This window comes from Scyliorhinus torazame, chromosome 8, assembly GCF_047496885.1.
Source record: "Scyliorhinus torazame isolate Kashiwa2021f chromosome 8, sScyTor2.1, whole genome shotgun sequence".
Taxonomy (NCBI): Eukaryota; Metazoa; Chordata; class Chondrichthyes; order Carcharhiniformes; family Scyliorhinidae; genus Scyliorhinus; species Scyliorhinus torazame.
The window spans coordinates 25,073,581-25,090,264 of NC_092714.1; the positions used below are offsets into that span (position 1 = coordinate 25,073,581).

Here is a 16,684-nt window from a genome sequence, read left to right on the forward strand (position 1 = left end):
TGGTTCTCCTTCAATAGGTACTTCTGGCCAATATCACTGAGGGCGCGCCATGTGAATTCAACAAAGAATTTATAATTTATTTACTTAAAATTCTGTTTGTTATTATTTTTATTATTGTTATGTATTATTTCGAAGCGGCGATTGCATTAAGTAGTTTCTGCTTTACGGTCACTGCATGCATTCAATGTTCTGAATGTGTTTTGTATTGTCAGAGCGTGTTCATCCGTACTGTGTTGTAGAGTTGGACAATCCAGTGCAAAAAGCCACCAGCTCCGTGATGAGCAGCATTTTCAGCCCCTTGTGGGACCAGCAGTTTGTGTTGTGAGTATGGTGTTTCCGTTCATTTTAAACGGACACTTTTCTCGCTGTTCTGCATTTCTGGCGGTTGTCCTTTTGCTCCTGAGTTTCGTTCAGTTTGAAAATAGTTTTGTGGATTGTGTTTTTAAGTTGTTAATAGCCCATCTCCGAAAGAGGCAAGAGCCACTAAATAAAACTTGATGTATTTTTATACTGTTTCTGCAGTCTTAAACACATCAAAAATAGAAGAAGGTGCAGATGACTTGGCCCCTCCTTTTAACATGATTCTGGTCAATCTTCTGCCTCACCACTTCCCCAGAACTTCCCATATCTCTTGATTCCCGGAAAGATAAAGATCCTTCAATCCCAGCCTTACCTTTATCCAGTGATGGCGCTTCTGCAACTCTTTGGTGTAGAGAATTTCAAAGATTCGCAATTCCATGAATTAAAGACTTTTTCCCTCTCTGTTTTAAATGCTGGACCCTTTTCCTCAGATTGTGATCCCAGCCAAGGGAAACAATCTCTGCGTATCCCCTGTTTAGCCCCATTCCGAATTCCATGTTTCAATGAGATCACCTCCCATTCTTCTAAACTCCACAGAGTATAGATGCTCCAATTTACTCAGCCTCTCATCCAAGGAACCACTCTAGTGAACCTTCCCCTGTAAGACAAACTTATCGTTCCTTCGATATGGTAACAATAAGGAATAAACCTGCGCGTTTATAGAGTGCTTTTCAGCGCTACGACTTGTTGGGCCAGTTTTGGCGAGGCACACTGAGTCTAGTTTGTTTGTTTTGTGGGGGGAGAAGGGGCTAACCAAGGCGGCAAGATTGGGGAGGTGGCGATTTTAGTCAATGAAAGGGTCCACTACCAGACGCGAAGGTCCTGGCTGATCAGGGGGGTCGGTACGTGGAGGTTGCAGGCACGTTGGAGGGAAAGTCAGTGGTCTTCGTGAACATGTTGGGATGATGTAACATTTATACGGTGGTTGTAGGCTGCAATACCAGATTTAGACACTCTTCAAACGTTGGCCACTTCGGCGATCGCGGTTCACTGGCTGCGTTCATGGAGGAGACGGGAGGTGTGGACCCATGGCGGTTTATGCACCCTGGGGTAAGGAGTTCCCGTTTTCTTCCCCAGTACAAGAGGTGTATTGGGGGATAGGTTACTTGTCATGGTTAGGACTCTTTCTCAGCGGGGTGGAAAAGGCAGAATATTTGCATGTGGTCATTTCTGACCATGCTCCGCACTAGGTAGACATGTGGCGAGATCTACCGGCTGCGTTGCGCCCGAAAAGCAACGTGACACGGCCAGTAGATGCCGGAAGATCTTGCCTCCGGGATCAACCCGGCTCTCCACTCCCTGCAAGATCTACCGTGATCTCGCAAGGCACTGCAGTGTGGATCCCACCCATTGTGGGCGGGATCACTTTCTGGCAAATCTGTGTTTTAGAATGAGACAGCTAGTCTCACTAATAGGCATTCCCGAGATCTCACCAAGGCGTGGGATCTAACTCCCTCGTCTGGGAGACTTTGGGCGAGCACCGTTCAGTGCTGACCCCCACAAATGGGGACCAGACGAATGGCACTCGTGGGGGTCTCTCTGGGGATTGGATGCACTCAGGTGCTTGCCCTCTGGGCAGGGTGGCATCCTGGCACCCTGGTTGTGCCAGCCTGGCGGTGCCAAGCTGGTATATTTTGTGCAACGGGAATCGGGCCCGCGGGTGCCCTGTGTCGGGGCAGGGTCCCTTATCGCTGATTTGGGGGTGGGGGTGAAGTCGGGGGGGGGGGGGGGGGGGGGGAGATTGGGACTCCATTTTGAAATGGCGTTCCGATCTCCCCCTGTACTAAGGAGTTCCGGTGAGCGAAGCTCGCCAGTGCAGAAAACGGGGCTAAGTGCGGCCTCAGCCACAAGTTCCTCGCTGAGGCCCAAGATCTACCCGAATGGCCGCTCTGAGCGGCAGGAACCACCTGGCTAATCGCGCGCTGTGGGACTCTGTTCCATTCGGGCAGATCGCGTCCCTTGTGTTGGAGGTGGGCCGGACGCAGCGCACAGGATGGACGTTGAATGTAGGGCTTTTGTCGCAGGTTGGGCTCTGCGGGCAGGTCTCGGGAGCCGTTAGGGAATATGTAGAGTTCAGTGAGAATGGGATGGTCTCGCCCTCTACTCTGTGGGAGGCGGTGATTAGATGGGAGATCATATCGTACAAGGCACACGTGTACGGGGAGGCCAAGACTGAACACCAGAAGTCAGTAGATGAGATATTGAGAGTGGACCTTAGGTATGCGAGCGATCCAACATTATTGGCACACAGGAAAAAGTTGCAAATGCAGTTTGACCTGTCTACGGAGAGGACAGTGCGCCAGCTGAGGTGTTTGAGGAGGGTGGTGTATGGGGAGAAGGCCAACGTTTGTTGGCTCATCAGCTAAGGCGGCAGGAGGCTGCTCGGGGGATTATCCAGGTGAGGGATTCAGAGGGTAGGCTGGTTTCCGCCCCAGATAAGGTACATGGGACATTTTGAGCCTTCTATGAGGGGCTTTATAGGTCAGAGCCGCCAGAATGTGAGCTGGGAATGACAGAGATTTTAGAGGGCCTGGTGTTTCCCACGGTGGGGTAAGAGCTGGAGGCACCGCTGAGTTTGGAGGAGGTTCGAACAGCATTAGGAAAGATGCAGATAGGGAAGGCACCTGGGCTGGTTGGGTTCCCAGTGGAATTCTACAAGACGTTTGTGGATCAGCTGGTTCCATTGTTCAAGGGGATATTTAATGATTCTCTGGCGTGAGGTTCTCTTCCTGCGACATTTGACAGACATCTACTTCTCTTCTCCTGAGGTTGGAACCCTGTCTCCCGGAGGTACTTGGGGAGGACCAGACGGGAGTTGTGAAGGGCCGAAAGCTGTCGCTCAGTGTGAGGTGACTGCTCAATGTGGTTCTCAACCCAGCGGCTGGGCTGGAACCTGAGATAAACCCGTCGTTGGATGCAGAAAAAGCATTCGGTAGGGTCGAGTGGAGGTACATCGTTGCGGTTTTGGAGAGGTTTGGGTTGGGCCCTGGGTTTGTGTCGTGGGTGCGGTTATTGTACCGGACTCTTTCTGTTGCCGTCCATATCAACATCATGAGTTTCGGGTCTTTTCGGCTGCGTAGGGGGACGAGGCAGGTGTATCCTATGTCCCCCTCTTGGTTAGTGTTCGTGATCGAGCCACTGGCTATTGCCTTGAGGGCCACAAACAGATGGATAGTTAGGGGTGGGGTGGAAAACAGAGTATCCCTGTATGCGGATGATCTGCTGTACGTGAGGGATCCGGGGCCAGTTATGGGGGACATAATGAGCATATTGAAGAACTGTGTCTCCTTCTCTGGATACAAGTTAAATGTAGGGAAGGCTGAGTATTTATACTGAGGTTATTGTTTGGTTACTGTTGTTTGGACTTTCGTGCTTTTGGAGTTTTTTTGGGTATAAAATAACAAAGGCGTATTAAAAATATATTTTAAAAAAAAATACATTTATGGAGTGCTTTTCACACCACCAGATATCTGCCAGCACTTTACAACCAGCCAAGTACTTTTTAGTGTAATGTAGCAAATGGAGACCAAAACGGAGCACGGTTCTCCAGGTGCAATCTCACCAAAGTCCTATATAATTGTAGCAAGACTTCCTTATTCTTGCACTCCAGTCTCCTTGTAATAAATGCTGACATGCCATTCGCCTTCCTAATGGCCTACTGCACCTGCATGCTAGCTCTGTGTTCCGTGTATGAGTACACCACAGTTTCTCCGAACCTTGACAAATTTTGCACCTTACAAAATAGAAAATTCTGCTTTTCTATCACTGCCATAGTGCATCATAGCTTCACCCTCCCCCTCATTATGCTCCATCTGTCACCTTGTTACCTACTCTGCCGCTTTGTGGCCTCATTGTGGTCTTGGTGTCTCTCTGGGGGTTTGCGTAATATTGCAGATGGACACAATCGAGCGTGGATTTTATTTTATTTCGGTTTGTTTCCTGGTTGTAACACATTAACACACACTCATATTGTACAGTATGTAAAGTTCCGTGTGTGTGGCAGTGTTACGAGTGAATCTCAGCAGTGATTGGCTGGTGGGCGATCCTAGGGACCGACTCTGGAGTGCTGGAAACTCTATGCAGCTTTTGTTCATAACTTAGATTTTTTGTTTAGGTGCGTCTGTGTGTGCATGCGTTTGTGTGTGTATGCACGCGTGTGCGTCTGTGTGTGCATGCGTTTGTGTGTATATGCACGTGTGTGCATTTGTGTGTACGCACGTGTTTATGTGTGTGCGCACTCTATTTAATTTCCATAATAAACCTATTCTCATTTAGCCCAACATCTAATGATGCCAGAGGAAGCTATCCCATGGAAAGGAGCAGTGTAATTCTGTGAATGATGCAATGATGTAAATCCAGGGAGGCCAGCTCTTAAGTATCATTCTTTCCATCTCCCAAGTTATAAAGAAAGCTTATTGCATGCGTTTTTAAATATGTACAAAATTGACTAACTTCTGAAGAGGTTGGATGCAGGAACGCAATCTCATTAGACCTCCAAAAACAGTTGAATTTGGGTTGGGTCCCATGTGGGGTGGGTCCACTTTGGTTTTTAATGGAGGTGGAGCAGGCAACCAAGCTCCTCATGGGAGGTGGATTGCTCATTCAAATATTATAATAAGGACGCGTGTCTCCGGATTAACCACTGTTCTAAATTTAATCATGTCTAGCTAGGTTTCCAGGACCTTAGGATGCCCATTGGATAGGAAGGTGAGAATATAGGTGGATCCAGTTCTCCTGCTTCATCCAGCCCTCCCAAACAAACCCTTCTAATTCTTTCCCCACTTGGCCTCAGATCTCCCTCCCTCTCTCTCCCTCTCCCTCCCTCTCCCTCACCCTCCCTCCCCCTGGCTCAATACTGAAGGCCTACTTACGTGCTAGCTGGTTTGCTCGATCTGGTTCACTGCGGCTGGGAGGTTGAGATGAAAAATTATGATCGGATTTTGCCGTTAAACTCGACAGGACCTGAGAAAAAGCTGTTCTGACGGGTTTCCTGACATTCAAAATTGCACCACCCTGTTCTCTCCCTGCTAATATCCAGCCTGTTGAGTATGAATTACAGCTCTTTTGAATACACAGTGCAACAACTTGCATTTATATACCACCTTTTATATCATCGCCATTTGGCCCATCGAACCTGCTCCTCAATTCAGTAAAATCTTGGCCGATATGATTATGGCTTCAACTCCACTTTCCACCTCCCTCCAATAACTTTAGATTCTTGACTAATCAGGGCATCTAGCTACCTTGCCTCAAAAATATTCCATAATCACTGGGTAAGAGTGAGTTCCACAGACACCCTTTGAGAGAAATCATTTCCTCTCATCTTCGTCTTAAATGGGAGATCCCTTATTTCTAAATTGTGTCCCCCTAGCCCTAGCCTCTCCCACAACATCTGTCCTGTCAAGTCCCCTCAGGGTCTTGTATGTCGCAAAATCACACTTCATTCTTCTGAACTCCAATGGATACAGGCCCAACCTTTCCTCATAAGATAAGTCTAGGTATCAGTTGAATGAACCTTCTAACATATAATAATAATCTTTATTACTGTCACAAGTAGGCTTACATTAACACTGCAATGAAGTTACTGTGAAAATTCCCTAATCACCACCTTTCAGCGCCTGTTCGAATACACAGAGGGAGAATTCAGAATGTCCAATTCGCCTAACAGGTCTTTCGGGAATTGTGGAAGGAAACCGGAGCACCCGGAGGAAACCCATGCAGACACGGGGAGAACGTGCAGACTCCGCACAGACAGTGACCCAAGCCGGGAATCGAACCGGGTTCCTGGTGCTGTGAAGCAACGGTGTTAACCACTGTGCTACAGTGCTGCCTTATTTCTATCCTTTCTTAAATAAGGAGACCAGAACTGTACACAGTGCTCTGGTTTTGGTCTCTCCAGTGCCCTGTACAACTGAAACAAAGCATCCCTACTTTTAGATTCCATTGCCCGGGCAGTAAATGCCAACATTCTATTTGCCTTCCTGGAGCATTGGAAATGTTGTTACCCAACACAGGCCCTGGTTGTGCCACGCTGCCATAACCATACACGGTTACATCACAGGTCAGACAACGTGCTGGCAGGTCAGGTCCTGTCAGTGATGTGCTGAGCATAAACGAGCACAAATTGACACTGAGCAAACGAATGAGACATTAGGTCAGGTAACCAAATGCTTGGTCAAGGGGAGAGATTTCAAGCAGCCTGCAAGGAGGTAGCGTGACAAAGTAGTTTCGGGAGCTTGGGGCCTGAAGGGCTGATGGGCAAAGGAAATGGGGATTAACAAAGTCCGAGTTAAGGGAACTTGGAATTCTCAGGTTTGCACAGATGAGGGTGGGAAGGGAGGGTGTGCTGTGGGTGTGTGCATTTAATTTGAGGGCGGAGAATGTTTTAAATTGATTTGCGAGGTGCTTTAGAATCCAGGAACTGGCGGCTAACTGCATTCTCTGTTTTTTTTTTAAAAATCCAACAGTGAGTTGAGTGCCAAGTCGAAGAAACTTCACATGCAGATTTTGGAGGACGGAAGACCCTCAGAGAGTGCGTAGCTGACAACATCGTTAGGGTTGTGCCAACCAATTATTTCTGTAATTGGAACATTCATCTCATCATGTGAGATTAAGTGCTCTGATACATGAAGCCATGTAAATGTTAGTTTTTTCCAGGTTAGGTTTTGTGAAGTTTGTTTGCACCTTGCTGTACAGAGTGAACCTCTAGTTCGGACCTTTTATTTTGTTGAAAAGTTGTTGCATTTTCATAGAAATGGAGCATTCCGACTCTTCGAGCTTGCTCTGGCTAATCTGTACCACAACTCCATTTAATCCCCTTCGTCCAATATCGCTTGATACTAAAGCCTAAAGCAAAAATATCTGTCCCCGTATTGAAAACTTCTATTGTATTGACCCAGCAACAATAGCTCAACACTTTAAGCCTTGGTATTGTTTTGGTGAATATGCACTGTAACCCCTCCAAGGAAAATGCGTGAGTACCAACGGTGAACACACTGCTCCAGGTGGGATCCAAGCAAGACTCTACAATTGACGCATCTTTCCCTTTGCAGTCCAGCTCCCTTGCGATTCGGACCAACTTTCCATTGGCCCTTTTGATTACATTTGGTAGCTGCACGTCAGCTTTTAATGATCTGTATGCACAAACGCTCCAAGCTCGTTGCCCCTCTGCAGTTCCTAGCCTATTTCCATTCAGAAAATATTGTGATTTGTCTTTCTCCAATCCAGTGTGCAGCTGAGCTGACACTTCCCTGGATTGTACTCCCATCTGCCGCAGTTTTGTGTATTTGTTTATTTAATCAGCCAATGTCCCTTTCTAACTTCCTGATCTTTCGATAGCTTGTTGCATTCTCCAACTTGGTGGCATTTGCAAACTTGTATGTCTGGGGGGAAAAAAGCCAATATTTAGCTCGATATTTGTGTGAAATTTGAACGTTGCTGAGAGTGTGCAGCAGGTCAGTCAGCAGAGGTTTACCGGTGCATTCATTAGTTGCAATGAGCCGCCTTACCCGAACGGTTGACTTATTTCTCTCCAGTTGTTTCTGATTCACTGTATTTTCAACGGTTTTATTTTGATTCTGATCGTGTTACTTCCCACTGCAGATGCTGTCCTTGGCGCAGTGACGGTGCCCATAGACCTGTTCAAGAAACAGCCCAGTGGGAGACAAAGCTTTCGCCTGGCAAACACACAGAATGGGAATAGTTCAGGATCCATCACAGCCGAGGTAGCAACCAGCACAAACACTTCGATCGGTTCCGGGGCGCGCGTCTCTTCGGAGGGGTGCCATTGTTTTCAAATGAGATTTTGCATTCAAATTCACCCATGCTGTTTTACCCTCTCAGATTGTGACCGAACCCAATAAAAATGGCTAGAGCCTAAATAAAAATGGGGGGCTACGAAATGGTCAATCTGAAGCCAGATCTCTTTGTTACAAACAAAACTGTTTATATCTACAAATACGGCAATTTGAGTTAGGTTTGAAAGTGACCAGCCATTCTCTGGAAAATAAAACCTTTTTGAGTTTGACATAGGGATGTTGATGCTGGGAATGGGATTTTTTTTTTCATTTAGATAGCTAGGGTTGGTGACAGTCACTCCCAGATTAAGCTGTTCCTGGTTATAGTTTAGTGGTAAGCTCCATCTATTCTGCCTTGACCTCCGAGGAACTGCACGTGCTGACCACATTCCTCTATTCTGTTTCCCGTCCCAGTCACCCTCTTTCGTGCCCATCACTATTTTTGTTTCATTTGTATCTTAAGATTTTTGCTTTGATGCCTGGTCTGCTGTAACACAGGCTCCTTCTGCATGCCAACTCCCGGCTCCGAGTTCAAAGGCAGGAAATAAATACTTCAGCCGAGTGCCGGCAGCCTGGATTCAGTCCAGTATTGGCAGGAGACCGAGAACTGGGTCCAAATGCTGATAGGGTGGGTCTTCCGAACCTGATGTATTATTACTGGGCGGCGAATGTGGCGAAGGTACGGAGCAGGGTCAGAGGGGTTGATTGATTCCCAATGGGTCAGAATGGAGGAGAGTTTGGGTAGGGGGTCGGGATTGAAGGCGAGAGCGACAGCGCCGCTCCCGACAGCCCCGGGGAGATACACAGGATGGCCGGTTGTAATAGCCTCGTTGAGCATTTGGAGGCAGTTTCGCCAGCACTTCGGGTTGGGGGCAGGGTCAAGGGAAATGTCGATTCGGGGGAACCATAGATTTGAGCCAGGGAAGTGGGACGGAAATTCTCGGAGATGGGAGGAAAAAGGAATTAGGACAATAAAAGATTTGTTCTTGGGGGTCGGTTTGCGGGATCGAAGGAGCTGGGAGTGAAGTATGGGCTGGAGCAGGGGAAAATATTTGGAGACTTTGCCAGAAAGGAGATACAGAGCTTCCCAGTAGAGCCAGCTTCCGCATTGCTAGAGGAGGTTCTGACGAGAGGGGGACTGGAGAAGAGGGTAGTATCGGCGGTTTACGGGGCTATTTTGGAGGAGGAGCAGGCGCCGCTGGAAGGGATCAAGCCAAAGTGGCAGGAAGAATTGGGGGAGGGTATGGAGGAAAGGTTCTGGTATGAAGTGCTCCAGTGGGTGAACGCCTCCACTTCGTGTGCGAGGTTGGGGCTGATACAGCTGAAGGTGGTGTATAGAGCTCACCTTACAAGGGCGAGGATGAGCCGGCTCTTTGAGAGGGTAGAAGATGTGTGTGATCGTTGCAGGGGAGACCACGTTCATATGTTTTGGTCCTGTCCAAAGCTGGAGGATTACTGGAAGGAGGTTTTTAGGGTAATCTCTAAAGTGGTGCACGTGAAACTGGACCTGGAAATGGGCGCAGAGCTAGATTTCTCGTTGATTTCTCTTTGCCTCGCTGATTGCCCGAAGGCGGATCCTGTTCGGGTGGAGATCTACCTCTCCACTCTGTGCCCTGGCATAGCGGGGGGACCTGCTGGAAATCTTGACGCTTGAAAAGGTCAAATTTGAACTGATGGGAAGGATGGAGGGTTTCTGCAATTCATGGGCGTTATTAATTATGCACGTTCGAGAATTGGATTACATCAAACATTTTGGGGGTTGGGGGGAGGGGGGCTGTGTGTGTTAATGGCGACTATGGGTGATTCCTGATTCCTTTTTGTCATTTGTTTATGTTAACATGCGGGCTAATGTCTGGGGGTTTGGTGGGAGGATGGGATTGTTGTTACTGATACGGGGATTGACATTACATTCGTTACTGATTATTGTTTATTGTTGGGTGTAAATTTGGGAGAAAATGTGAAAAAGGAGGAGAATAAAAAATATTTCTTTTAAATGCAGATAGGGAAACTGGCAATGAGTTGCTGCGAACGCGAAAGTGAGCTATTGTCGTACCACCATGTAGTCCTCTAATTGGGATGTGTGCGAAGAGAGTGTTGGGTCTTCCGTGCCAATTCTCCATCCTGCAATGGAGGACTTCACCTCCACCACACATTCCTCGGCCTCTTATGTTAGAATCAAGGTTCTGTTGCACTCTTTTTTTTTTAAATCCTTCTCCCCATCTTCAAAATTGGAAAATTGTCTTGCCTCCATTCAATCTTTTGCTCCCCCCCCCCCCCCTCCCCCCAACCCCCACCCCCATTTGTTTTGGGTCAAGTGTTTTAAAGTGATGGTTGGATGTTACGTCACCACATTTCTGGTAACCAATCTTGATAAAATCGCTACAGTGCAGAAGGAGGCCATTGGGCCCATCGAGTCTGCCCCGGCCCTCCTCAAGAGTACCCTACCTCGTTACTGATTATTAATACACCTAAAGAGCACCCTACCTCGGCCCACTCCCCTGCCCTATCCCCGTAATCCACAACATTGGTCTCCGATTTCTCATTATGTTTAAAGTAATCACCTTGCTTTGCCAATCTCCTCCCACCTTCCAACCTAACCACTCACCCAGGGTTGGTAATGTTCAAATATTCATCATTCTGCTTAACACATGGAACTCCAGCCAGCCACATGACCCCACAGCCTTTCCATGTCTACTGTTTAATGTTTCCTATTTATTAAGCAATCCTGCTGTAACAATTTAAATACCTCTATCTTTCATAGTTTAGCCTCATACTCCTTTTGTTCGATTTTGCCCACTATCGTGCTCCTGCTGTTGAAAACAGATTTTTTTTTTTTGCCAATAAAATAGACTAAAGCTAATGCGATTGTGGGGATGTTTTCTGACCATTCTGCTCCGCCTTCCGCCTTAACAGATTGACAACTTATCTGGGTTCCGCAGGTTGCCTCAACAAGACCCCATTATTCATGCGAGTGTCGACAGGCTGTGCATCTGGAGGTTAAGAGGGTGGGGAGAGAAGATTTATTGCAAGTAAACCCTATCCTCCAGCATCCAAATGTGCACTTGCAATAATGATCAATGAATTTTGCCCCTTTTTCTTCCACCCACTCCACCCTATTGTCATTGAGCTATGTGTAGCATCCCTTTTGCTTTCCTAGCAAAGATCAAGTACAAAGAACAGCACAGGAACAGGCCCTTCGGCCCTCCAAGACTGCTCCGATCACGATGCCTGTCTAAACTAAATACTTCTGCATTTCCGGGGTCTGTACCCTCTCTTCCCATCCTATTCATGTCTTTGTCAAGATGCCCTTTAAACATCGCTATTGCATCTGCTTCCACCACCGTTCCAGGTTGACTCACCACTTTGTGTTTTAAACTCCTCTAAACTTTGCCCCTCGCACCTTAAACCTATGCCCCTAGTAATTGACTTTTCCACTCTGGGGGGGGAAAAAGCTTCTGACTATTCACTGTCCATGCCCCTCATAATTTTGTAAACTTCTTTTTAAATTTTAGAGTACCCAATTCTTTTTTTTTTCAATTAAGGGGCAATTTAGCGTGGCCAATTCACCTACCCTGCACACCTTTAGGTTGTGGGGCTGATACCCACGCAGACACGGGGAGAATGTGCAAACTCCACGCGGACAGTGACCCAGAGCCGGGATCGAACCCGGGATCTCAGTGCCATGAGGCAGCAGTGCTGCGTCACCGTGCCGCCATATAATTTTGTAAACTACTGTCAGGTCTCCCCTCAACCTCCATCGTTCCAGTGAAAACAATCCAAGTTTATCCACCCTCTCCTCCATAGCTAATATCCTCCATACCAGGCAGCATCCTGGTAAACCTCTTCTGTACCCTCCACTTTCTTCTGGTTGTGTGGCGACCAGAATTGTACATAAATCATAGAATCCCCACACTGTAAAAGGAGGCCATTCAGCCCATCGGGTCTGCAGCAAACCTCCGAAAGTGCACCCTACCTTGACTCCCCCGCCCTATCCACGTAACCCCACCGAACCCTTGGACACTACGGAGCTATTTATTATGGCCAATCCAGCTAAACTGCACATCTTTGGACTGTGGGAGGAAACCGGAACACCCGGAGGAAACCCACGCAGACACTGGGGGAATGTGCAAACTCCACACAGACGGTGTGTGGAGGCCGGAATTGAATCTGGAACCCTGGAATCTGTGAGGCAGCAATGCTAACCACTGTGCCACCATGCCGTCCCAAAGCAAGTAAAAGTACAGGACAGGAATAAATCTGAGACTTTCTAGTCAGTATTGCTCAAACATTCATTAGATAGAAATTCTTGAACAATAGGGGAAGGTTTGGAATTTTCAAGGGAATACTGATGGTTTGAGACTCCTTGTTGTCGTGTCACCGGAGTGTTGCCTTCCGGATGAAGCAATATTTTGCAAGGATACTCTATCTACGGTGGGACCACCCTCCCCCGTCCGGTATTCAGATCCTAACGTGTCTTGGTAGTGGGGTCGTAATGGCTCTCAAATGTGAACATCATTGTCTTTGTTGATTTCAGTTCTGTTACATGGAACCTAACGAAGCTAAGTGCCGGCAATCCCCCTCACTGCCTTCAGCAAAGAAAGTGGAAAAGGACCGAACGGTCATGCCTTGCGGCACAGTTGTTACAACAGTAACTGCTGTTAAGACCAAGCCTCGAATGGATGGAAAGCTGTGTGGCAGTCCTACAGGTAATAAAAGCTGTTCTGGGTTCGAATCACATCACTGCAGATGGTGAAATTTGAATTCAATGAACATCTGGAATTAAAAGTCTAATGATGACCATGAAAACATTGTCGATTGTCGTAAAAACCCATCTGGTTCACTAATGTCCTTTAGGGAAGGAAATCTGCCGTCCTCACCTGGTCTGGCCTACATGTGACTCCAGACTCTCAGCAATGTGGCTGACTCTTAACTGCCCCTCTAGGGCAATTAGGGATGGGCAATAAATGCTGGCACAGCCAGTGATGCCCACGTCCGATGAATGGGTAAACAAACAAAAATAACATTCTCGTTACTTCTGAGTAATATTGGGGCTAAGAGGACGGGTTGCACAATCTAGGCCTTTAGGCCTGTATTCCCTTGATTTACAGGTGATTAAAGAGTGATGTAATGGAGGTTTTTAAGATTATTACAGGATAATAATCTCTTCTTTTGCTGAGGAAGTCCATAACAAGTTGACATAAGTTTAGAAATAGATTTGGGCCATTTGGGAGTGATATCAGGAAGCACTTCTTCACAATGGAAATCTAGAAATCTCTTCCTCCAGAAAGTTGCTGAGGCTAGGGCTCTGTTGAAAAGTTCAAAGCTGAAGTTATAGATTTCTTTTCTCTGTTAGGCAGGGGTATAATGGATATCGAACCAAGTTGAATAAAAGGGAGTTTGAGATATCGATCAGCCACGATTTAATTGAACAAGTGGCAAAACAAACCTTAAGGGCTAAATGGCCTTCTCCTGTTCCAATGAACCTTCAGCTTGACAAGCTGCTGAAAGTTACCTTCTCTCTTCCGACGTGACTGCGCTTTAAGAAAAAAAGTGGATGAAAAGCGCCTAGTGACGCCCAGTAGTTGTGAAAAACTCTTTATCAATGCAAGGCTTAGTTTTCAGCACACTGACTGGAGTATCTTCCTGGCCCACATGATTTGAGCGTGGCGATTGGCTGGTCCAGTGGGTTCAGTAGGCTGAGTAGCTCCAAGCTGAGCCTAATCCCATCCTGACCACAAACCACAACTGTCTATCCACACTTCTGTTCCTGAGGAGTGAATGGACAATGATTACAACTGGGCACTCTGACCTTTCCTGTTGCTCCTCCCCAGCCCTAGCCTGGAGCAGGCGCATAATTGTACATGTGCAACAGCAGCTGTTCCACCATACTGCTCACAGTAAGAGCGCAAACCACTTTATAGGATCCAGAGGTGTCGCAACATGTAATGCACAATTTAGAATAATCTTTGTTATTCTCACAAGTAGGCTTGCATTAATACTGCAATGAAGTTACTGTGAAAATCCCCTAGTCGCCACACTCCGGCGCCTGTTCGGGTATTCAGAATGTCCAATTCACCTAACAAGCACGTCTTTCGCGACTTGTGGGAAGAAACCGGAGCACCCGGAGGAAACACACGCAGACACGGGGAGAACATGCAGACTCTGCACTGACAGTGATCCAAGCTGGGAATCGAACCCAGGTCCCTGCTGCTGTGAAGCAACAGTGCTAACCACTATGCTACCGTGCCGCCCATCAGTACCATTTAGTACCAACTTAGTGCATCTCTTGAGGCTACAGGATGTAATTGCTGGGTCTTGAGATCAATTGGAATCTTTTTCTTTGTTGCTTAGGGCACTTTATAAGCAGTTGGAAAGGCCAGTGTTACCTTCGAAAGAATCTAACAGTGTGCCAAATGTGCAAAGCCTCTTAGTAAATGTGTGAACTAAGTAACCCTACTCTGTCTAAAACTGCTTGAAAACAGGGAGTTGTGAGTTTGCATCTCTTGTACCCAGCTTCAACTCTGCCAAACCTTCTGGACCTGGTTTTAGCTGCATCTTTTCAGGGAAAAGCTCGGTATTTTGGGTGCCTGCAGGTTGCAACCAGTATCATGCTTGCTCATCGAGCACCATAAGTCTTCAATTCTGCACACCGGGAGCAGATCATGATTAAGTCTTAAAAACATTTTTTGTGGGTGCAAGCACCTTAGTGGTGGTTGTCGTTCAGTAGAGACATTGAAAGAAGATTTGAAATCCACTGGCTGCAGAATTCCTCAAAAGAAATAAATTGCTAAGAAGGTGAGCATAGTGGGACCAGAGGCGGTCTTACACTTCAGGGGGTCCCACACTCTCCCTCTTTGCAGGGACCCCCACGTCACACCCCGTCCGCGGATGATGTTGAATCCCACCTCAAATAACGTCCAGTCCCACCCACAATAACATCGAGCCCCACCCCGAATGATGTCCTCCTGACCCTGTCCTCCTGACCCTACCTACCCTCCCCTTGCGCAATGCAAGACACAGAGATTCAAAGATCACTGCTCGACAGACTGCTGCAGTGCTCTTTACCTTATGACAGCAACAAGCCTGTACTAATTGATAAATTGAAATCCAAGCCTACCTGTTGTCAGCGTGATGGAAAAGATGGTCAATATTGCATTCACTGTGTCTGGAGGCGAGAAAACGTGAACTGGCTGATGAGCAGTGGGATGGAGAAATCAGCCGGTGCTAAGACTGCAGCACAATACAGGCAAGTGCAGGGTAGAATTAGCCAAAATAAGTCCAGTGCAGGAGCAAATACTCCAATGAAGTTGAATGTCCAGTCTAATTCCTAATGTCAGTGGCTTTGCTGGCAACTGTCTGGCAGGATTCCGTTCCTTAATTGTCCAGAAGAGTAATAAGAGGATCAGAGAATCCTTACAGTGCAGAAGGACGCCTTTCAAAAGGTACTTTCTGAAGACGAGTAAAGAGCAATGGGGGATGGTGGTTACTCACCAGTTATAACTGTCTGCATGTGACCACTCATCATTATATCAGAGCAGCATATGTTCTCGCTTGAACCGAATTTAGGCCGGAGAACATGGCAGAGGGACAGATTTTTAAAAAGATTTTCTTCTTTATCAGTTGTTTGCAATCCATGGCACTCGGATGGCTTTTCTTCTGCACTTTTCCTTCACAAAATCATCAATCACATCATCATGGGTGAAATAATGTAAGGAAGCATTTTCAATTGTCAGTATTGCTGAACTTGTCAAATGTTCCTGACTCATCGTACTTCACAGATCATTAGGGGCTGGTTTAGCACACTGGGCTAAATCGCTGGCTTTTAAAGAAGACCAAGGCAGGCCAGCAGCATGGTTCAATTCCCGTACCAGCCTCCCTGAACAGGCGCCGGAATGTGGTGACTAGGGGCTTTTCACAGTAACTTCATTGAAGCCTACTTGTGACAATAAGCGATTTTCATTTCATTTCATTATTCACTCTTTAAGAACGTTGACCTGAAGCTTTTGTGACGGTGTTGTTAAAAAGAACTTCAGAATCGTTTCCATATTTGGACAGGTTGCCGGCAACCCATCAAGTAAATCAGCTGGCGATCCCGAAGCGCAGTGTTCATCATTATTAATGAAATGAATGAATTGTTTCACTAGTTCTTCAAAAAGATTTGTGCCTTATGTCCTCCCAGTAGAATTCAATTAACCTCTTACCACAGCGGCTCTTGGCATTCTCATCTGCACTTGTGTCGAAAAGCACGCAAGATAATTCAGCAGTCTTGTTCAGAGATTCACTTCTACTCTGTGTGGACCATTATTGTGTCACAAATTACATTGACAGTCTCAACGATGATCTTCTCTTTCATCTTTAAAGTGATTTCATTGTCTCCAATTTAATCAAAAATAACTTCCTACGTCTTGTAAAACTTTAATGTTAGTGCTTCGGCATCCGCTGAGGTATAGTCATTTCAAACTTCCATAACGAAACCTCTAACTGAGACTAACAATTGTGAAGCATTTTTCAATTATTGTATCAACATT

General features: G+C 46.7%; 1 protein-coding gene across 2 annotated transcripts in view; it reads left to right on the forward strand.

Moving 5' to 3' along the window:
• Positions 1 to 16,684, forward strand: part of LOC140427681 (C2 domain-containing protein 2-like) — a 72,269-nt gene that overhangs the window by 41,751 nt on the left and 13,834 nt on the right. For both annotated transcript variants that reach the window (XM_072513174.1, XM_072513173.1), the window contains 4 exons: positions 213 to 321; positions 6,828 to 6,892; positions 7,963 to 8,084; positions 12,691 to 12,862. In XM_072513174.1, coding sequence (XP_072369275.1) covers positions 213 to 321; positions 6,828 to 6,892; positions 7,963 to 8,084; positions 12,691 to 12,862 — 468 coding nt within the window. The remainder of the gene's footprint in view (positions 1 to 212; positions 322 to 6,827; positions 6,893 to 7,962; positions 8,085 to 12,690; positions 12,863 to 16,684) is intronic.